Below are 24,552 nucleotides of genomic sequence, written 5' to 3' on the forward strand. Positions count from 1 at the left end.
AAAGTGAATTTACTCTGTAAATTTTCACCCAAATCCTAATAAAAAAAAAAAAGAAACTGTAAGAGATCTACATAAATGGAAGAACATACCATGCTTGTGGATAGGAAGATTGAACACTGTGAAAATGTCAATACTACCCAAAGCAATCTATACATTCAACACAATCCCAATCAAGATCCCATCAACATTCTTTAAGGATATAGAAAAAACAATCACTAATTTTATATGGAAAGGAAAGAGACCTCAGATAAGCAAAGCACTACTGAAGAAGAGAGTAGGAGGTCTCAGACTCCCAGATCTCAAAACCTGTACAGCCACAGCTGTCAAAATAGCTTGGTACTGGTACAATGAAAGACACATTGACCAGTGGAATAGAATTGAGATTCCAGATATAGATCCATCAACCTATGGTCAGTTGATCTTTGACAAAGGGTCAAAACTCATTAAATGAGGAAGAAATAATCTCTTCAACAAATGGTGCTAGCAAAACTGGTTATCCATTTGTAGAAAAATGAAACCAGATCTATACCTCACACCATACACAAAAACTAACTCCAGATGGATCAAAGACTTAAATGTGAAATCTAACACTATGAAGTTCATCAAGGAAAAAATAGGGGCAAACTTACAGGAGCTATTTATGGCATAGACTATTAAGCGTAACATAGAATGCACAAACAGCAGAAGATAAGCTAGATGATTGGGACCTTCTAAAAATTAAATTTTTATGTGCTTCAAAAGACTTAACCTAAAGGGTAAAAAGAGAACCTACAGATTGGAAAAAAATATTCAGCAATAACATACTGACAAGGGACTTATGTCTGAAATTTACCAATACCTCAACATCAAAAAGACAAACAATCTAATTAAAAAATGGACAGAAGATATGAATAGACACTTCACCAAAGATACTCAGGCGGCCAACAAACATATGAAGAAATGTTCACGATCATTAGCCATCAGAGAGATGCAAATCAAAACAACAATGAGATAACCATCTCACTTGAGTACTAATAACAAAGTTCAACAACACAGAAAATAACAAATGCTGGCATAGATGTAGAGAAACTGGGACTCTCATACACTGCTAGTAGGACTGTAAAATAATACAACTGCTATGGAAATCAGTATGGTGATTCCTTGAAAAGCTGGGATTAGAAATACCATTTGATCTAGCAATCCCATCTGTGATTGTTGTTATGTGCCATCGAGCCGGACCTGACTCATAGTGACCCCTCCTTGGGTTTCTGAGGCTGTATCACTACAGAAGTAGATTGCCCAAACTTCCTTCTGAGGAGCGGCTGGTGGGTTTGAACTGCCAGCCTTCTGATTAGCAGTCAAGTGCCTTACTAGGTATATATCCTAAAGAAGTGAGAGCCAGGACACAAACAAATACATGCACATTCATGTTAATCAAAGCACTATTCACAATAGCAAAGAGATGGAAACAACCTAAGTGCCCATCAACAGAAGAATGGATAACCGAAATATGGTACATACACAAAATGCAAGACTATGCAATACTGAAGAATAATGTAGAATCTGCAAAACAATGCATAATGTGGATGAACTTGGAGGACATTATGTTGAGTGAAATAACTCAATCACAGAAGGACAAATATTATATTAGTTCACTATTGTTAAAAGTCAAGGAAAGGTTTATATATGGAAGGAAACTTTCTCTGTTGGTTACCAGGGATAAGAGGGGAGGAGAGGGACAAGTACTAATTTTGGTGAAGGGAAAGGCAATGTACCAAAAATTAGTGATCAACATGGTGGCCCTGAGGAAGAGGAAGACATAGCAAGGTATACAAGAGGTACAGACAACAAAGATAAACCCTTTTTACATATATAATGCTGTGTTGTCAGTGGTAACAAACATTAATTTATGGGTAGACAGATGGGAAGACAGGCTGAATGATTATGTTATATCTAGGTAAAAGGGAATATACCCATGACCATACATAAGGTTGGCAGATGATATTTTTACAGAAGCATTTGTATATGCTGTAATAATGTCCAAATATGCAACAGAGCTACCAAAGGGCAAAGTTATGATAACTTCATGGCCACAATCAACCACACTGAGGAAGTGAGTAGCTGGACCTGTGGGCTCAGTACCTATGGTCGCTGGGGACATCAAACTCAAATGGCATAACATACTATACAAAAACATTGTTCCTCATCCTACTTTGGTGAGTAGTGACTGGAGTCTTAAAAGCTTACAAGTGGCCATCCAGATGCAACGATGGGTCTCTCCTCATCTGGAGCAAAGAAGAAGAATACCAAAGAAGCACAGAAACAATTAGTCCAATGGACTAGTAGACCATGTGACCCTCAGTCTATATGACAGTAAGACCAGAAGAACTAGATGGTGCCTGGCTACCACTATCAACCACTCACTCAGAAAGGGATCGGTGCAGGAGATCCTGCATAGAGGGGGAGAAAAACTTGGAACAAAACTCAATATCATTAAAAAAAAAAAAAAAAAAGACCAGGTTTACCACTCTGATAGAGCCTAGTGAGACTCCCAAGACTCACTCCTGTGGCTTCCAGCCAAGCAAAAGACAAGCATATAGGGTCAATATTTACATTAGGTAGATACACTCCTTAGAACAATCAATCATGGGAGAACAGAAGGGCAGTATTTGCACAGCGAGACAGCTCGGGGGCAGGAATGCATAAGAAAGAAGGACACAAGGAAGAGGTTACTACAGGGAGGAAGTGGGAAGAGAGCTGTTACACTGAACTGCAGTCAGTATCAAGAAACAAAATGTGTATGAACTGCTGCATGGAAAATGAATTTACTCTGTAAACTTTCACCCACATCACAATTTTTTTTTAATAAAAGTGATGCTGATAAATTCAGCATGTCTTGCCTAAGATAGTGAAGGATCTGGAAACCATGTCACCTGAGAATCCAAGCTAGGAATTATTAGACAGAGAAGAAAATACTAAAAATAACGATGATGATATTCAAGTATCTATAGGGCTATCATAGGAAGCACAGTGATTATTTACAGTATCAGAGAAATGGGTATAAATTATAGCAAGTCAGATACTGAATCAATGAAAGAAAGATAATTTGTATTAAACAGAGCTGGTCAACAATGAATGGACTGCTCAATAAAATAGTAAGCTTTTCATTACTCAAACAGAATCTGAATGTGTATCTCATCTGGAATTCTACCTAAGAGAATTTGGAGGTGACCTTCATAAGCCTTTAATCATAGAGGATGCAGTGACAACAGGACAACCAAAGTAAAAAATGAGCATTTGAGTACATATGGATGTTGTTAGGTGCCATCAAGTCGGCTCTAACTCATAGCGACGCTATGTACAACAGAACTAAACACTACCTGGTCATGCACCATCCTCACAATCCTTGCTGTACCTGAGCCCATTGTTGCAGCCGCTGTGTCCTAGGATATCGATCTTTATGCTGAGTTATTCATAAAGTTTTCCAGTAATAGATCAGTGTTTCACTGCTAATCATAAGGTTTTCACTGGCCAGCTCTTTGAAAAATAGATGGTCTCTTCTTTCTTCTGAGTCTGTCTTAATATGGAAACTCCACTGAAACCTGTCCACCATGGGTGACCTTGCTGCTATCTGAAATACTGGTGGCATAGCCTCCAGCCTCACAATACACAAGCCCCCACAGTATGACAAACTGACAGATGAGTGGTGGCCATATGGATGGGTACAGGCAAATTGGTATATAGGTAGGTCCAGATATGTACATAGGTGAGAACAGATAGAATTATCTATTCAACAAACAAATCTACTGCCATCAAATCAATTCCAACTGAGAGTAACCTTATAGGACAGAGTAGAACTGCCTCATAGAGTTTTCAAGGCTATAAATCTTCACAGAAGCAGACTGCTTCATCTTTTTCCCACAGAGCAGTTGGTGGATTTGAACCACCAACCTTATGGTTAGCAGCTAAATGCGAAACACTGTGGCACCAGAGCTCCTTTCATTCTTAACAGAAGAAGTTAAATTTCTGTTAGAGGTTAGTGAAAATAGAGATGTACTTTTTTTCTCATGTAAGGTCACACAGATCCACTGAATTCTATCCATAGACCGTGAGTGCCATCCAGGGTCACTTTCATTTTAAAAAAAAAAAAAAAAAACAAAACTCACTGCCATCAAGTTGGATACAACCCATCGCGACCCCTCCTTGGGTTTCCAAGGCGGTATCACAATAGAAGTAGATTGCCCAACCTTTCTTTCGGGGAGTGACTGGTGGGTTTGAACCACCAGCCTTCTGGTTAGCAGTCAAATGCCTTAGGCACTACGCCACCAGAGCTACCCTTCATTTTCATAAGGCTCCATAAATAAAAACGCTTAATAAAGAAAACAGCACATGCTTTCTATTGCTGGAATTAGAAATAACAGTCTAATTAATTTGCTAAGCCAACAATTTTAAATTCTAAATTCACTAATATATCAAATCAGATTTATATGATTTAAAGGCTTTGCCAAAAAGAAGGTAGCAGTATAAAACTGTAATTTTTCATTTGCAGTATATATTATTGTTTCCCCGTAAGACAAAACTGTAGCACACATGGCAAAAAGAATCTAATGTCTGTAATACTTCTTACTACTGCCATGCTCAGAGAAGGAAATGATAAATGCTTACATCTAGTCTGGTCTGATGCTGCTTAGTCATCTGATCCTGAACTTTCAGTCTTCGCAGAAGTTCTTTGAAACCCACCATTGGCACAGGAATTAATCTGAAGAAATTCAAATGGTTAACTGTCAGAACTTAAACCTATTATTACAAAATACAAAAATTTAAGATTTTCATAAACAATAACATTTGTATAATTTCACATTAGGAGCTCTGGTAGCATAGTGCCTAAGGCACTTGACTGCTAACCAGAAGGCTGGCGGTTCAAATCCATCAGCCACTCCTCGGAAGGAAAGTTGGGCAATCTACGTCCATAGTGATACTGCCTCGGCAATCCAAGGAGGGGTCGCTATGAGTCGGGTCTGACTCAATGGCACATTAACAACAACAACAACAACAACAATTTCACATTACATTTCTAGGATTTTAGGCAGATCTATGACCATAAAATCAGCAATGTTACACCAGAGTTTTTCTTCAACCTTCCTATTGTACAGATTAAGATGAGTCTAATAAAAAAAAATGCACTGTTAAATGCAATTCAAGTTAAGGAACTGATACTCAGATTTCTTTACCTCACCAGTCAACACTTTCTAAAAAACAGTGAAATGAAAATAAATTTGCTTCAAATGCAAGACTAATAATGAATAACTCGTATTTCGTTGCTTTCCTAGTAGCAAATATTAGTTTTATATCAAAGTGTTACAAGATCAAGTTTTACTCACTTTTCAGAATCAGGGTTATCCACCTTGGCTTGTTCCCATATAATAGGATCAACTCCTACCATAAAGAAGAAATACATTTTATATAAAAAAAATTACCTTCCATATTTATATTTGTATGGAAAATGCCTTCCTACAGCAAGGCAAAAAACCCAGAAGCCATAATGAAAAATGACTGTGAAATATGAACACTTTAAGAATAAATATTAAGAAACAAACTAAATGCCCATCAACAGAGGACTGAATCAACAAACTATGGTACAAACACACAACACTACTATCCAACACTAAAGAATAATGATGAGTCTGTGAAACATCTCATAGCATGGATGAACTTAGAGGTCATTATGCTGAGTGAAATTAGTCAATAACAAAAGGACAAATATTACATGAGATCACTATTATAATAAAACATCAAGAAAAGGTTTTCACATAAAAAGAAATATTCTTTGATGTTTACCAAGGATGGGTGGGACAGGGAGGGTAAATCACTAAAAAAAAAAAAAAACATGGTCATGAATGAGTAAGAAGTACATATTTATCTATGGAGGAATCTCATAACTATAATTGTTGTTGTCAGGTAAAAGTAATTTGTGGGTGAATACACATAGTGGGATAAAGAAAAAAAGAAAACCCTATGGAGCTGACACACCCTAGGTCTCCAAAAAAAAAAAGAAAGAAATTACACCATTCTGGAAAAGCTATATATTGTGAGATTCCAACTACTGACACTCTGGTACAGATTTTTTAGGATGAATAAAACTAAAAAATAGTGCAGATTGAAAGGAAATATCTACAACTATAGAGTACTAGTAAGCAAGAAAATTCAACTTAAAATAAATATTCATTTTTTGACCTAAGAGTGGTCAAGACTGCTAATTAAAAAGACTAATAATCTCTATTGTTGGCAAGTTGAAGCAAAATGAATTCTCTCACACATTGCTGGTAGGAAAGTAAATTGGTAGAACTTTGTACAAAGAGTAATTTTACAGTATCTAACAATATATTTACATAATCTTTGACTAAAAAATGTTATTACCAGAGGTCTATTCTAAAGAAATACATACTCATGTGTTCTAAGATATATTTAAAAGAATGTTAACAGCATAGATTGTAATTATGAAAAGCTGGAAACAACTTAGTGGTTAGATAAGGTACATTCATAGAATACTACTACTACTACTACATAATTTTTTTTTAGAAAACAGTAAGCTTTACTTTCATGTAGTAACTGGGAAAGCACGAAGGAATACTGGTAAGTGCAAAGGCAAGTTACAATAAATATACACTGCAGGGTCATTTTTTAAAGGATCTACATGTATATGTAAGGAATCACAGTTAAAGCCTGCTTTAGTTAAAAAGTTAAAGCCTGCTAATCAAAAGGTCAGTGGTTCAAACTCAACAGCTACTCCTTGGAAGAAAAGACCTGATGGTATGTTCTCGTAAAGATCATAGCCTAGGAAACTCTACAGGACAGTTCTACTCTGTCCTATAAGGTCAGTACGAGTTGGAATCAACTCGATGGTACATAACAACACACATGCTTGTATTTAAAATCTCAAATAGGAATAACAGAGCACAAATTATGAACAGTGGCATAAGAAGAGGTTTTATAAAGGAGATCTGCCAGAGACAATATACTTTTACTGTCTAGAATCTTTTACAATGAGAACACATTCAAGTTTTATTTGAATAGTCAGTTAAAACAAGAGATTAACTAGAAAAAAATAAATATTAAGAGTGAATTACCTCAGGTAGGTACATTTTTCTTTAGTTCACAATTTTCCAAAATTTCTAACACTCCTATTAGTAATATAATAAAACTATTTGAAATTACATAATAGAACTATATGAATGGATGTATACAATGGAAATATCTACAACTATGTGCCACATAAGCTGACAATGGTTTTATTAACCTGACAAGCAATCAACACCTCCCAAAATGAGTAGGGATTTGTAAATCTTCAATTTTCTCAATTCTATGACCCTACAAACATACCAGCAGGAGGATTCTGTAAAAGCTGTTTGATCTGAGCAGGGGAAAGTTCTGTTCTAGTCATAGAAAGTGTTACACCAAGTTGCTGCAATTGTGTTTTTATATTGGCTTGCTCAAAATGGGCATATAGTGTTGTAGCTGGAACTCTTCTTGAAGTACCATTTGGAGAACGTTCAACAACATAAATAACAACTTCTGTCCTGGGGGGAGAATAACCAAGTCACAAAATATTGAGCACATTAACTCTTAGCCAAAAATATTAACAAAGAATGTGACTTTAGAACAATGAAGAGCTAAATTTCAGAAATGGCTATATCAGGTAAAATAGTTTTTCTTAAATCTTGCATAAGAAACATTTACTTAATGGTATGGTCACTTATAAATCAACTTAAATGATATAATAAAATGAAATAGGCAATAACATAAGTTGTAAAAGGGCTTGCTTTACTGCAAAGTTTTTAAAAATATTATTACTAATTTTCTTCAGAACCAAGGATTACTTTGGAGATTCTGTTAACCAAATCAAAAGCCAAACCCGCTGCCGTCAAGTTGATTCCAGCTCACAGCAACCCTGCAGGACAGATTAGAATTGCCCACAGGGTTTTCAAGGCTGTAATCTTTACAGAAGCAAACTGCCACCTTTCTCCCACAGAGCGACTGGTGGGTTCAAACTACTGACCTTTCAGTTAGCAGTTCCACACTTAACCACTGTGCTACCTGGACTCAGATATTCTCTTAAAGCTTATAAATTGCTTCACTGCAATTAAGACCAAATAAAATCTGATTTCAGTTATACCTCATTAATAACAATTCTTTTAATACTAAGTATCCTAAAATAAATGCTCTACCACTAAGACTGAAAAATTATACATAGGTCAAGGGAAATTCAATCAGATTTATCCACAGATAAACATGAATAGTCAACTGATCTGGCTCCTAAAATTTTCCAACAACATCTTTGTGGCCGTTTTCACACAGTCATGATAAATGTTTCCTCTTGTTTCTGAATTAAAAATCCAGGAAATTACTAGCATCTAAGTTAAGAAATCTAAAATTGAGGAGGAAAAAGCTTTAAATAAATGTTGCTCTGGTAGCATAGTGCCTAAGGCACTTGACTGCTAACCAGAAGGCTGGCGGTTCAAATCCACCAGCCACTCCTCGGAAGGAAGGTTGGGCAATCCTACTTCCGTAGTTATACTGCCTCGGAAACCCAAGGAGGGGTTGCTATGAGTCGGGGCCGACTCGACGGCAAATAACAACAACAACATACATATTGAATAATCACTACCTCAGTGATAAACCATTATTGATTATTCTCAATGGACCAAGGCACACAAAAATAAATAATATACTCAATATATACTTACTGATCATCTGGCAATGTTTTAATACCCTCTACATTTACAGAAAGAGTCTGATTTCCTCCTAAAACTTTATGCAATGATTCTACCAATTGCTGTTGCTGGCTTCGAATATCTGTTTCTTTTTTGTTGAAAACTAAAACCACTAGGCCATCTTCATCTTTATTATTGGGCATACAACTGTAACCTACTGCCTGTGGAATGACAAAAAAATGAAGAGAGATATCTTTAATCAGGTGTTCAATATTAACTGTGTAATGTCTAGTAAGACAGGGAAAACAGCTTAAATGTCTGATTATAAAGGTAATAATGAATCTTCCTAAGATTCCATGCCCTAGAAAATAACACAATTTTAAAAAATGATTTTACCTAAGGATAACATAAATCTATACAGTGAAATCAATATTTCCACTCCTACTGAGAAAAACTAAAGCGTTTTCTCCCCAAGAAACTTTACTATACATTATTGTTGAGTGCTTAACAATGCTGAGACAACTCTGCATGTCATTATAATAATGACAACAAAAGTCATAGACTAAAATTATTTACTTCACTATTTATCTGACTCATGGAATCTTTTATTTTTTTAGATCTAGAAAGAAGTGCTTTACAAAAAAATACTTGAAAGTACAATAATAACACCAGCATCTTACAGATACTATAAAAAGTCTAATGTCTTTATAATTTCATGTTATCCAAAACTTTATGAAACAGGTTAGTTTATTACATAATATGAAACATGGTCAACTACATCCAAAAGACAACTGGCACACAAAAGCCTTTAATCTCTTTATCACTGCTTATATTCAACTTAAAAAAAGTTTTAATTCACTCTAGATTAGTGTACATTATGCATTTTACTATATGTATGTTACAGCTCAATTTTTAAGAAAAAAGTATTTAAGTTGTTATAGTCAACCTATATTTACTATTTTATATCTTCTTGTTGTTTTTGTTGTTACGTGCCATCGAGTTGGATCCGACTCATAGCGACCCCTCCTTGGGTTTCCAAGGCAGTATCACAACAGAAGTAGATTGCCCCATCTTCCTTCTGAGGAGTGGCTAGTGGGTTTGAACTGCCAGCCTTCTAGTTAGCAGTCAAGTACCTTTAGGCACTATGCTACCAGAGCTCCTATTCTATATCTTAGTAAACAAAAAGTATTAAAATCCAACTATGGCACTCAAAGGTTACACTGTTTATTTGTTTTAGAGTGATAAAATAACAATGCAGCTAGCCACTTTTTGTTGTTTAACTATGTTCAAGGATCAGATCCCTCAGCTTTGCAGTTTCAAAGATTATGTACACACTGATTAGGCTCAAGAAACTGACAAAAGCCAACAAAAGTCACAATAGGAAGAAGTATAAACTAGATTTCAATTCATTAATTTATAAACAAATATACTGTCAAATTGACCTGAATGAATACTTTCACTGGCTGATGAACAGATTGTCTAGGTAATCAAATTTAAGGCAAGGCTGTTTGGTAGGAAAGGAATCAGAACAAACAAAATGGATTTATATTATTTTAATGGCTTTGGTATCCAGCTATAATAGTGACAATATGTTTTATCTGTCAAGCAGAACAGATAACTGATATCTGCAAAACAGGTATCTGCTGGTTAGGGTGTACTTCTTGGACAACATTAGAAGGATACCACTAAATTCTAGTGTTTGGTCTCCTCTTAAAGGTTCCAACCAGACTAATACACTCAGTCAGCATTTTTTCCTCAGTTATAAATTATATTCTAGTCATACTTTCCTGAGACCATATTCTGATCACCTTTAATCATACATACACAGGAATTTACTTGAATTTTATAATTAAAAAAAAAAATTAAAGTGTAATTGTACCATATCAAAGACTACTGAGAGCCAAGCAACTGTGTTCTTGATATTATTTTAGTGTAAATATACTCTCTTTCGCATATCATTCTTCAAAACAAGATCAAGAGCAGAATACCTTAAATCGGCAAAAGGGGTTTTCTTGGGTGAATTCCACGGGTGCAATGTTATTGTTAAAATATCCTTTTCCTGTTCCCCAAAAGGCCTGCAGTTGATTCCACTTGGCCAAAATAGCATCTCTCTCATCTCCCAATAAAGTTGGCGCAGAAAGAGCACTTGCTGTATGTATTAGCTGGTTGGATTGGGTAGGAGCTTGTGTAGGTTGACTGAAGAGACCACCTAATGCTAAAAATGCACCCAAAAATTAGTATTTCAAAAAACAAAACTTAAATAAATTCCAATGCTAGGTGTGGCAGGCAGAATAATGGTCCTATTTCTAAGAACCTAAGAACATGATACCCTGTGTGGCAAAGAACTCTGCCAACGAGATTAAGGTATAGTTGTTTCTGCCAACGAGATTAAGGTATAGCTGTTGCCAGTAGAAGAGAACAAGTAAGTATAATGGGGAACTTTCAAGAAAGGGAAACATTGTTACCAAGTAAACCCACCAATCAATCTTAGTATTATTAAAAGTAGGACAGCCTCCAAATGTGATACAATATGATATGCACAGCACTACCTACAAAGCACTCTTGCAAAAACAAAACAAAACAAATCTGAATCAAATCAAGTCCCCAAAGCAAACTTCTTTATCAAAAATAATAGGCAATAAAGTTAAACAATGTTACAAGGAAGCAAACAGAGTAAGTACAGGATGGAGACACTGCACAAGACAACTGGCCAAGTTTCTGTGACAATTCATGGGGAGAAAAAAAGAAATCATAAAGGAATTTAAGAGACATAACATACAAATGAATGTACAGACCTTAACTGAATCATGATTTGAACTAAAACATTTTTTATATATACATATGATATTTGATTATAGACTGGGTATTAAATAATACCAAGGAATTATTATTAATTATTGGTTGGAATAATGTCCACATTTTAAAAAGTAAGGCAGTGGTGAGATGACATAATGTTTGGGATTTGCTTTAAGGTAATTGAGCAATAAAAAAGAAAAGGAAAAAGGAGATAAAGCAAATGTGGCAAATCCTGACTTTTATTGAATCTATTTGGTGGACATAAATAGGGGTTCATTTTATCACTCTATTTTTGTGTGTTACAATTTTCCATAATTAAAAAACTGTAACTGCACATGAAAAGACTAGAAACCAGATTAGTGTGGGTTAAGAGGTAATAGGAAACAGTAATAGGAGACTCCAACTCTTTTATAACAATTTCAAGTAGTTTGTACAGAAGAGGCGAAAGAGTGGTAGCTGAAGTCAGATAAGATTAAGATATGTTTTTGTTGTTGTTACTGACTGTGGATGAGAAATATAGAAGAGAAATATAGATTGAGAAGAGATGCTGAAGTTACTGGGGAGTACAAGGGAGGACCAGAGGAATAATAAACAGCACAAAGGTCCTTAGAAAGCAGGAGGTTATGAGATCCAGAATAGTTTGGAAGGCATGAGATCAAGGAAGGGTAGAGACGGAGGTAGGTAAATAGATTTGGTGATAGGAAGTGGAAGGAAATTGTAACTAAATACTATTTTCTCTATGATGTAGGGGTTAAAGCCATCAGCTAGAAGTAAGAACATAGAATTCTGAGATTTGAAAATGTGTTTAAAATAACTGTTACAGTAAGTTGGAGCGTAAGTTGAAAATAGAAACTCTGCAAGATTACCAGCAAATGTTGAGGCCCTAAGGTTGGTGATCAAGAATTTATAGAGGTACCACCCATTGTCTATTGTGTGATCTTCAGCAGCATCTGGGTAGTCTGTTGGGCTTGGGGATCACCGCCCCCCTCAAGCAAATGCAATTCAAGAACAAGTTAGTTCAGCATACTGGCAAAAGTACCTAAAATGAAAGGCCATGGAATCTAAACTAGTTAGAGAGCAGTGAAGACAGGAAGGAGCTGACAGAAAGAGTAAAAATGTTAGTGTTCTAATAATCATGATGATGTTTAAGAAGGCATTTGACTGCTAACCAGAAGGCTGGAAGTTCAAACCCACCAGCCACTCCTGGAAGGAAGGTTGGGCAATCTACTTCCCTAGTGATACTACCTTGGAAACCCAAGGAGGGGTCGCTATGAGTCAGATCCAACTCGACGGCAATGAGTTTGGTTTGGTTTGGTTCATAATGGAGGTAGCTGAAAAAGCAAGCTAAAAGAGAGTATATTGTGGGATGTTTAAGTCAGTGACTTTGGAATTTATATAGTTTTGGATGTTACCAATGTCCAGGTTAAAGGTAGCTAAAGTAAAATAGAAAAGGTCTAAGGGAGAGGGAATGACTAGGTACATAGCCATGCAAATGCAATTCAGACTGATGGCAAGAGTTGGGAAGAAAAGCAAGACTAAGAGCCAATATCGGTTTTCAGTGAGTAAGAGGTACAGTCTAGGAAATCAGCAGATCATTGAGATTAGAAGTATCAGAGATGGTATAGCCACCTCAAACAAGCATCTCAAACAAGTAGGAGTTTTAAAAATAAAGTAATGTGGGGAAGAAGTAGGAAGATCTGTCATACTGTGGGGAACTGCAGTCAATGTAATGAGACAAAATGTGTACAAACTGTGTATGGAAAATGAATTTGCTCTGTAAACTTTCACTCAAATCACAATAAAAATTAAACAAACAAACAAAAACCACACTGCAGCAAAGAAAACCATTGCAGGCAGAGCTCTGGAGGCATAGTGCCTACAGCACTTGACTGCTAACTACAAGGCTGGCAGTTCAAACCCACCAGCCACTCCTCGGAAGGAAGACTGGGTAATCTACTTTAGAGATACTGCCTCAGAAGCCGAAGGAGGGATTGCTATGAGGTGGAATCAACTCGAAGGCAGTGAGTGTTTTTATTTTTTTTTGGTATAGTGGGTGAGACAAAACCACGTGATTTTAAGTGTCATTATAATTGAGTAGTAATGACAGTTCTGACTGGGGCACACTGAAAGTTCAAAAGATAAATTAGCATAAAGTTAGCCTTATAACTATACTGATACACGTCAGCTGGGCTTATGAAAAAAATTTTTATATTATAACTAACTAAAGGGATATTTTCATAAAATATTATAACTACACTGCAAAAAATAAAGTAATGGCTCCACAATCTGGCAAATTAGAGTCCTTACAACAAATTAGGTTATTAATGAGCTGGCATTTGCCTGAGTGGGCTATAGAGAAAGAATTACTGAGGAATGATACATGTTTCAGTCAAGGAAAAGGGTAGAAGGAATATTTAGAAGAGACTAAGAATATGTGGGAGTTTGCTAATTATGGAGCAGGAATTCCAGTGGGCACAATGGAAGGGTCTGGGAAGGAAGTAAAATGGGGGGATAAGTCAGAAGCAATGAAGTCCACAGTGCTAGAGGAATGATCACAGTAGAAAATGGATTACACAGGGAGCTTCCCTTGAGCACTATCAGGGGACTATGAACAGAGGAACAGATGACTGAAACCCAACAATTATTAGTATCTTTATTTTTTGTTTTTTGAAAGATACTGGCCTTTCAGTAGTTGTGCTTAGAAGGGACACCTGGTAGTTGAATGGAAAACTAAATGTGTTTTTTCTTCTTGATTCATAGGCATTGCTAATGGAGACAGGTATAGATGTCGCTGACAGAAGGGAGCAAATAAGTATGAGGTGCATATGTCCCTTCATGGATGCGGGTGCGTGTTGGTCTTAAGCACGGAGTTCAACATTTTGGGGTCAATATCCTCCTTGGCTTGGGGGTAAGAAATGGTAGCAAGAAATGAGCTTCCCTTCCTCTACCTATTTATTTTAAAATGTTAGTGCTTCTAAGAGTTCTGTTCCACTCCTCTTCTCCATTTATTCTGGAATCAAGTCTTCTAAATGATGCCAGCCAAGTCTATTGCTTCAAATACTATCTAAATTCAGATAGCTTTCATATCTGTTTCTCCTGAGCTCATACCCATCTCAAAGAGGTCTGCTGGCATTGTGGTTAAAGCAGTATGCTAACAAAAGGTCAGTGGTTCAAACTCACCTGCCAATTTGTGGGAGAAAGGTGGGGTAGTCTGTTTCTATAAAGATTTACAGCTTTGGAAACCCCATGGGGCAGTTCTACCCTGTCCTATAGGGTCACTATGAGTCGGAATCAACTCAATGGCAGTGAGCTTGGTTTTTGAGTTAGCAAAAATCTTTACCTACCTACTGCAGTATCAACACCTACTCTTGCTTTGATATTTTCATACCATCTAGGAGCCCACAATACCTGCCTTGTTCTTCTCTTTTATCTAGCCATTTTTACTAATTCTACAATTTAAATCTCTCACAAACACATGCCCTGATTTCGCTCTTTACTTCTGACTGCCACTACCTTAATTTAAGTCTTCACTATTTCTGCTTAGATTATGGCAACAGGTTCAGAAGCAGTGTCCCAGCCTCCATTCTAGCCAACATATAATCCATCCTTCAGAGTTACTTGTAAAAATCTGATCATTTTCCTGTCTCACTTAAGTCAATGTTTGTTGTTGCTGTTGTTAGGTGCCATTGAGTCAACTCTAACTCTTAGCAACCCTATGCACAACAGAAGGAAACACTGCCTGGTCATGCACAATCCTCACAATCCTTGCTATGCTGGAGCCCATCATTAGAGTCACTGTGTTAATCCATCTCGTTGAGTGTCTTCCCCTTTTTCACTGACCCTCTACTTTACCAAGCATGATATCCATCTGCAGGGACTGGTCCCTTCTGACAACATGACCAAAGTACGTGAGAGAAAGTCTGGCCATTCTCGCTTCTAAGGAGCATTCTGGCTGAGTTTCTTCCAAGACAGATTTGTTTTTTCCTTCTGGCAGTCCATGGTATTTTCAGTATTCTTCATCAACAACATAATTCAAATGCATCAATTCTTGGGTCTTCTTTATTCATTATCCAACTTTCACATGCACATAAGGCTATTGAAAAATACCATGGCTTGGGTCAGGTGCACCTTAGTCTTCAAAGTGACATTTTGGCTTTTTACCACTTTACAGAGGTCTTTTGCAGCAGATCTGCCCAGTGCAAAACAGCCTCTGATTTGTCTGCTGCTTCCATGGGTACTGATAGTGGATCCAAATAAAAAGAAATCTTTGACAACTTCAATCTTTTCTCCATTTACTGTGATGATGCTTGTTGGTCCAGCTGTGAGGATTTTTGTTTTCTTTATGTTGAGGTGTAACCAAAGACTTTGATCTTCATCAGTAAGTGCTTCAAGTCCTCTTTGCTTTCAGTAAGCAAGCCTGTGTCATCTGCATACTTTAAGTTGTTAATGAGTCCTTCTCCAATCCTGATGCCACAGTCTTCTTCATACAGTCCAGCTTCTCGGATTATTTGCCAAGACTGAGTAAGTATGGTGAAAGGATACAACCCTGACACATAGCTTTCTTAATTTTAAATTCTGCAGTATCCCCTTGCTCTGTTAGTCCTCTTGGTCTAAGTACAGGTTCCTCATGACTACAATTAGGTGATCTAGAATTCCCATTCTTCACAATGTTATCCTTAATTCTTTTATTATCCACCCAGTTGAATGCCTTTGTACAGTCAATAAAGCACAGGTATTTCTGGTATTTTTTGCTTTCAACCAAGATCCATCTGACATCAGCAATGGTATCTCTCATTCCATGTCCTCTTCTGAATCCAGCCTGAATTTCTGGAAGTTCCATGTCGCTATACTGCTGCAACCGTTTTTGAATTATCTTCAGCAAAATTTTACTTGCATGTGATATTAATGATATTGTTCGATAGTTTCCACATTCTGTTGGATCACCTTTGGAATGACTACAATTATGGATCTCTTCCAGTCACTTGGCAAGGAAGTTGTCTTCCAAATTTCTTGGCATAAACGAATAAGTGCCTCCAGCATTGCATCTGTTTGTATCTCAATGGGTACTGTGTCAATTCCTGGAGCCTTGTTTTTCACCAATTCCTTCAGTGCAGCTTGGACTTCTTCCTTGATAGCACATTGACTCTTGATCATATGCTACCTCCTGAAATGCCTGAATGTCAACCAATTCTTTTTTGTACAGTGACTGTGTATTCCTTCCATCTTCTTTTGATGTTTCCTGCATCATTCAGTATTGTGCCCTTAGAATCTTTCAATATTGCAATTTGAGGCTTGAATATTTTCTTTAGGCCTTTCAGCTTGAAAAATGTTGAGCGTGTTCTTCTCTTTTGGTTTTCTAATTCCAGGTCTTTGCACTTTTCATTGTAACATTTCACTTTGTCTTCTCGAGCAGCCTTTTGAAATCTTCAATTCAGCTTTTATTTAATCCCTTTTTCATTTGCTTTATCTACTCGACAGCACTTAACAACAACAACATGGAATGAGGGATATCATTGCTGATGTCAGATGCATCTCAGCTGAAAGCAACGAATACCAGAAAGATGTTTACCTGTCTTTTATTGACTATGCAAAGGCATTTGACCATGCGGATTATAACAAATTCTGGATAACACTGTAAAAAATGGAAATTCCAGAATACTTAATTGTGCATATGAGGAACCTGTACATAGAGCATGGGGCTGCTGTTCAAACAGAACAAGGGGATATGGCATGGTTTAAAATCAGGAAGGGTGTGCATAAGGGTTGTATCCTTTCACCATACTTACTCAATCTGTATGCTGAGCAAATAATCCAAGAAGCTGGACTATATGAAGAAGAACATGGCATCAGGATTAGAGGAAGACTCACTGGCCACCTTCAACATGCAAATGACACAACCTTACATGCTGAAAGGGAATATGATTTGAAGCACTTACTGATGCAGATCAAAGGCCACAGTCTTCTGTATGGATTACACCTCAATATAAAGAAAACAAAAATCCTCACAGCTGCACCAATAAGCAACATCACAATAAATAGAGGAAAGAATGAAGTTGTCAGGATTTTGTTTTTTTAGATCCACAATCAATATCCATGGAAGCAAAAGTCAAGAAATCAGATGTCATATTGCCCTGAGAAAATCTGCTGCAGAAGACCTCTTTAAAGGGCTAAAGACCAAAGATGTCACTTTGAAGACTAAGGTGCACCTAACCCAAGCCATGGTAATTTCAATAACCTCATATGCATATGAAAGCTGGATAATGAATAAGAAGAGTGAAGAAGAGTTAGTTGATGTTGTGAATTGTGAATGTGGTATTGGCAAAGAATATTGAAAATACCATGGACTGCCAGAACAACAAACAAATCTGTCCCTGAAGAACTGCAGCTGGAATGCTCCTTGGAAGCCAGAAAGGCCAGACTTTGTCTCACGTACTTTGGGCATGTCAGAAGGGACCATTCCATGAAGAAAGATATCATGCTTGGTAAAGTAGTTGGTTAGCAAAAAAAGGAGAAGACTCTCAACAAGATGGGTTGACACAGTGGCTACAACAATGGTCTCAAGCACAACAGGGATTATGAGGATGGTGCAGGACCAGGCAGGCATTGTTTCGCTGTGTTGTACACAGTAGTGCTGTGAATCAGAACCTACTTGATGGCACCTAACAATAATAACAACAATAAAACATATAAGGCCTCTTATGATTCATTTTACATCTATCTCTCCAACCTCACTCTTGCTATTCGCCTTGAGGTCATTTATGCTCTGAAATTGTATTCAACTAGTTGCAGGTCCCAAATTCATTATGGCATGTCATGCAGCCATACCTTCATCAGGGCTGCCCTCTATGCCTGGAATACCCTTTTCTGACTTCATCCAACTGGCTAATGTCTAAGGCATCCTTCAAGATTCAGCTCTTCCTCTATGTTCCACAGCACCTTGTATGGAGTTCTATTTTAGTGCTTTCATTTTTAAACACACACACACACACAAAATTGGATTTTGTCATTCTATCTCCTTTCTTACTATGAGCAGGAATCATGCTTTTCAACTTCATATATCAAATATCTGATATATACTAGACACTCAGTACATGGCTACCACATAACTGAATGAGCCCTTTTTATTTCGCAAATGAATAGCATTAAACACAAATTCCTATTTTTCCTAACAAAAATAAGTGCAACTGCATACAGCTGAAGAGACTTTATTTCAAGAAATGAAAAAAATTCCTCACTGCTGCCTTCCACTCTTTAACTACTTGGACATTCCAAGCTTTGTACTTTTGCAGGAGGAAAAGTAGAAAAGATGAGACTGAGATAGCGGAAAAAATAATTCCAAGACTATCATTTGATAATCTTAGTCCTCTTGCTTTGTGAATCCTTCAAACCAATGTTTAATACACTACGAATTTTACCCACCAGCCACTCCTCGGAAGGAAGGTTGGGCAATCCTACTTCCGTAGTGATACTGCCTCGGAAACCCAAGGAGGGGTCGCTATGAGTAGGGGCCGACTCGACGGCACATAACAACAACAACAACAACAATTTTAGCCAATCAAGTTACCAAAGAAAAAGGAAACAAAGCAGATTTTAATAGGCAGTCCAAAAAACTCACTGCTGTTGAGTCTGATTCGACTCATAATAAGCTCACCTTGGGTTTCTGGGGTGGTATCATTACAGAAGTATACTGCCCAATCTTCCTTCCAAGGAATGGCTTGCAGGTTTGAACTGCCAGTCTTCTGGTTAGCAGTCAAGTGCCTCAGGCACTATGCTACCAGAGCTCCTAAAAGCAAATGCTCTGCCCTTGGGTAGGCTCTGATAATTTCTTCCCTAGAGTAATGGGAGAACTCGAACTTCCGACCGTCTGGTGAATGGCCAAATGCCTTAACCGCTACACCACCAGAGTCATTTTTATAATTCTTTTTTAAAACAGGATAATCCACTAAAGCATTTCAAACACTGTTTTATATATAGAAAGCACACGAGAATGTTGGATACTACTGTTATGCCTTTATATTTGAAGTACCAGTAAAACAACAGATGCTTACTTACTCGTTTGCTGCTGCTGCTGCTGTTGTGTATTAAATCCTCCAAATCCGAGTCCAGTTCCCAAACCAGTACCTAAACCAGTACTAGTTCCTGTTGTTGTGCCAAAACCAGTACCAAATCCAAAACCTTTGTTCTGAGTACCACCAAAAAGTCCTTTCAATGAAAAATTGAAATTGCATAATTTAAAAATATATCTGGCCTCATTTATCTCATTTACTTACAAAAAATGACTTAGTATGGCCTCTTACCAGTAGTGCCAGTGTTAGTTGGAGCAGAAAAGCTGAATGCAGAACCTGCTGTTGTAGATGTTGTCCCAAATCCTCCAAACCCACCTAATGAAAAAATTATAAATAGAATTCTTTGTATACATAACAGGTGATTTATTTTTCAAATTACTTATAACTACTACATATAAAGCCAATGTATAAAGAGCTGATTTTTCCTTTCTTAACTTTCAACATCAATTAATAAACAAACAAACACCACCACCTACTACTTATCAAGAAGCATAGTGCTTAAGGCATTTGACTACTAACCAGAAGACTGGTGATTCAAACCAACCACCCACTCCTGGGACAGAAGGTTGGACAATCTACTTCCACAGTGATACTGCTTTGAAACCCAAGGAGAGGTCACTAAGAGTTGGATCCAACTCCACGTGGGGCAGTGGTTTACTTATCAAGAAGTCTAATATGTTGCAAGAAATGAGAGACTAAGTATTTAATGAAGAAATTTCATAATGCAACATATACCACCTTCCAATTAAAGAGGAAACAGAATTAAACCTATTGCTATAATCTTTAGTAAGCTCTAAAATGACTATGTATGTCCTTTTAAAGCAGGGGTTACAAATTCAAATGCCTATAGGATTCAGGGTGATAACAATATTGAATGAAAGAGGATGGATCTTTACTGAGTGATGACGCTATTCAAAGTGAACAGCCTAAGCCTTGTTCTAAAAAACAGCAGTAGTTCTTAAACTTTAGCAGATTACTGCTGTAGGGCAATGTTAGTTTTTTAAACAAACAAACTCACTGCCATCCAGTCGATTCAGATTCATAGAAATCCCCATTGGGTTTCTGAGGCTATAAATATTTACAGAAGTAGACTGCCCTGTCTTCCTTCCACAAAGCAGATGATGGGTATGAACCACTGACCTGGTTAGCAGTCAAGGTCGTATCCACTTCGCCACCAGAGCTCCTTAATGCCAGTTCCTGTCATATATTCTCATCCCTCAACACCAAGAGACATAGGTACTCTGGGTTTTTTTCAATGTGAAATTTTCTGATTTTTAAATCCTAGCAACTAATTAAAACGTTTTTAAAATAGTGTGTCAACTTATCAATAGTAAGGCAAATCTATCACAATGGCCTACTGTATTGCCAGTTTGTAACTTTTGTTTTGGTGAATTAATTTATTTAGCTTACATTTTTAAATCTCCTTAGAAACTCAGCAGTTTTTCAAAGGAAACATACCAATATATTGACTCTATACAACAGGAATGTGTTTCTTGAAGGAAAAAAACAGAAAAGCCATACAAGTAGAAAGCAGTGGCAGGGAAGGTGAGAAGAGCTACAGCAGGCCACTGAACCAGTATGGCAACTCTGACAGAGAGAAGAATTTCATTTTTAGATAAATCTAGAGATAAAACTGACCATAACTTGACAGCTGCATATGAACATAATGCTAGTCAATCTAGAACTGTTTTATTTGTGTTTTCTGCCTTTTTGGTTGTTCAGGTTTTAACCCATTACCAATGTGATGCCAAAACAGACTTTCAAGAGAAATGTTTGAACCATTAATGCTCTGAGTTATGGAGCAGGTATTCTGAGATTCTAACTTGAAACTCATGTACTTCTGGTGTGCAAAGATACATCAACACAGTAACATAAAAAATACAACAAGAAAAAATCCCTGTGATAGTAGATCTTATAATACTGTTTTGTAAAACTAATCTTAAGAGTACACTGCATATTGTATGTTGATGTTTGCTGCCTTTGCATCAATTCTGACTCATAGCGACCCTATGTGTACAGAGCAGAACTACACCATAGGGTTTTCAAGGCTGTGACCTTCTGAAAACAGATTGCCAGGCCTTACTTAGAGGTAACTCTGGGTAGGTTCAAACTTCCATTCTTTCCACTTATGTCCATTTGTGCCACCCAGGAACACTTCTTTACTTGTAGGTTCTACTGCAATACTGAAAACTATAAACATTTTGATAAAAACCATCTAAAGTACTAAGCATTGTTCTTTTTCATTATTCCTCACTTCCACTGAATAACTAAGATACATTCTGAACAGGCTACACAATAAAAATATTAGTATCCTATTATGTTCCATGGTACCAAGAGTATAGTAATAGTGGCTCTGCAAGGGTACAATATGAAAAAACAAACAATATCTATCAGCCCTTTGTTAAAGGCTAAGTTAATTAACTATATAAAAGTAGTGAAAGCACAGTTACATTATCCCAATTCAAAATTTAACAGAGATAACACTAAATGAACAATGAAATCAAGCAAATACCAACAGTTTTATTTATCATTGTTGAATTATGAGCTGGGCGGCTTTATTCAGAAACACAAAATGTGTTACCCAGTGCCAATTTTAAGCAAACAAAGAACAGTAAACATACCAAGACATGACATGTGATCATGTCAAATATATCTTAATGATTATAGATTATTTTATCTTTTGAATTTTCAAATATTCTTCAAACTGTTTTCAATTCAAATCCTATGGTGATAATCACAGTGCTGTAATATGTGAATGTTCAAAATCCAGACTTCCCAAATATGCTTTTAGGAATAAATAATGTTTACCAGGTGCATATAATTGGCATGGGCCTAAGTGTCATAATGTAAGAGAATATCGACAATAAATTCATATACGAGCAGCTGAAAAATAAGATTTTTCTATAGGATGTGTATGTAAAGTACTAAAATCAAACCAAACTCACTGCCATCAAGTCAATTCCAACTCTTAGCGACTCCCACTGGGTTTCTGAGGCAGTAAATCTTTACGGAAGTAGAACTGTTCCATCTTCCTTTTACGGAGCAAGCTGGTGGGTTTGAACTGCCAACCTTCTGGTTAGCAGTCAAATGCCTTAAGGCACTATGCCACCATAACTCCTTATGTAAAGAACATGCAGGCTTATTTTAAATTAATATATATCCAATACAGTCTCTGGTTTGCAAAATTGTTAACTAGCTTCAAACAATCTACATGGATACCAAAATCTTCATAACTATCTGTTAGAATGTCTATCCTACCGTTTATAACTCAGTCTGACAATAAATTGCTCTCTCAGGCCATTTCCCAAAAATCCAGTAAAGAACTGGGGATTCTCTCTGTAACTGTGTATCTTATAGAAGTTATGTATCCTAATCTTCTGAGTTAACCAAAAAAATGCATTATTAGACAGTTGTTGCTGTTCGTATAAGACTTGTTTCTCTTGGGAAACACAAGGACAATCAAATGAAATCCCAATGAAAGATGCAAATCCCAATGACAAATGACTGCAGGAGTCCAAGAACCCCCCAAAATGGGTCTGACTGGTGAGCTTATATTTTAAAAGATATAGTTAATAATTTGGAAGATATATTCTATTCAAAATATTCCATTCCAAACTCAGTATTTTATTTGGAAGCCATATTTTCATTAAACACAAACTTAACAAAGGAACATTATAACTTGCAAGACTTCCCAGAATCACATCTTTTAAGACAGTCATAACTTGATACAAACGTTTTTAATGCAACATTAGGAAACGATTTTCCTTTTCTTATTAGACAACTCACTATTCCTTCCCAAACTGTAGGAATCATGAAATACTATTCTTGGACTCCGGCTTCCAACACTTGTTACACATATGGCCCGCAGTATCTACCTGCACTTGCCAGACTGTTACCAAAATTGAATGGAGTTGCCGAGCTGGTAGAAACACCGAAATTCCCAATATTAAAGTTCACTGCAGGATTAGCAGTTAAGCCGAAACCCCCAAAATTAAACCCACTGGCGGTGGAGTTGGCAGTCTCTATCCCACCAAATCCTGACAGGCGTGTAGGTAAAGAAACAAAAAAAAGAGGCGGGGGAGAAAAAGAAAAGAAAGCAAGATAAGAATTAGAAGAATCAGCAAGAAGTTTCACAGACAAACCTTTCTTCAAACTGGTTAAGAAAGCAGAGGAGAGACAGGTGTAAAGCAGCGTATTGTCCAGCAGCAGGGGCCAAAGGCGCCTGGAGGAAGGCTCCCGCCCCACGAGGACTGGACGGAAGGAGTCGCAGTGCAGCGCCTTGGTCTTTCTAGCCCTATCTTCCCCGAATCCGGCTGCAGGAGCCTTACAAACATTCCCGCCAGTCGCCTAGGCTGAGGTAGGGAGGCGAGGGCGTGTCCCGGGTAAAGGGGAAGAGGAGGCGTCTCGAGTGTCCTCAAGTCTGTCTCCTCGGCGGCGGAAAACGAACCCGGGAAGAACAGAGCGGGTAGGAACTCACGCGCAGCGCGTGAGCTCCAAGTTGAGCCTCTAGCCCCAGGGCCTCCTCCGGAGCAGTCCTGGCCAGCTCCGCTGCCGCCCACCCTCTTCCCAGTCCCTAAAATCTTCGCGCGGGCGAGATTTCCCAGGATCTCGGGTCTCCAGGCCGGGGACCAGCGAGCTGAGAGGGCACAAGAAGGCCCAGAGGCCTCCCCTTCTCCCCAGAAGAAGATTCGGGAGGATTACTCACCCGCGGGGGCTGCGGTGGCTGCAGCGGTGCCCGAGGTGCCCGAGGGAGCCCCAAAGTTGAAGGCCATGTCGCGGGAGCCGGGAACCAAGGTGCTCCTCCGTGGACGCTGGTGCGTTTGGCTTTTCGGTCCGACCAGACAACTGCGACCTGGATCATTGAGTTCCGCCTCCCTTTTGGCCTAGCCTAGGAGGCGGGAACGCCCGAAAGGTGGGTGTGGAGGGTCAAAAGGAAACGCCCCCAGTCCGGTTTGCTTCCGGGGGAGTTTTATGGCATCGTAGGACGCGACACGAGTAGT

General features: G+C 37.7%; 1 protein-coding gene across 1 annotated transcript in view; it reads right to left on the bottom strand.

The window, feature by feature from the left end:
- NUP54 (nucleoporin 54) overlaps positions 1-24,324 on the bottom strand; it is a 57,811-nt gene extending 33,487 nt beyond the window's left edge. Inside the window, exons 1-8 of the mRNA XM_007949033.2 lie at positions 24,258-24,324; positions 19,784-19,867; positions 19,539-19,688; positions 10,679-10,905; positions 8,724-8,911; positions 7,360-7,556; positions 5,361-5,415; positions 4,645-4,738 (exon numbers count right to left, since the gene is read on the bottom strand). Coding sequence (XP_007947224.1) covers positions 4,645-4,738; positions 5,361-5,415; positions 7,360-7,556; positions 8,724-8,911; positions 10,679-10,905; positions 19,539-19,688; positions 19,784-19,867; positions 24,258-24,324 — 1,062 coding nt within the window. The remainder of the gene's footprint in view (positions 1-4,644; positions 4,739-5,360; positions 5,416-7,359; positions 7,557-8,723; positions 8,912-10,678; positions 10,906-19,538; positions 19,689-19,783; positions 19,868-24,257) is intronic.
- Between the last annotated feature and the right edge of the window lie 228 nt (positions 24,325-24,552).

Source organism: Orycteropus afer, unplaced genomic scaffold (assembly GCF_000298275.1).
Source record: "Orycteropus afer afer isolate SDZICR_OR568_19922 unplaced genomic scaffold, OryAfe1.0 scaffold00235, whole genome shotgun sequence".
Classification (NCBI taxonomy): domain Eukaryota; kingdom Metazoa; phylum Chordata; class Mammalia; order Tubulidentata; family Orycteropodidae; genus Orycteropus; species Orycteropus afer.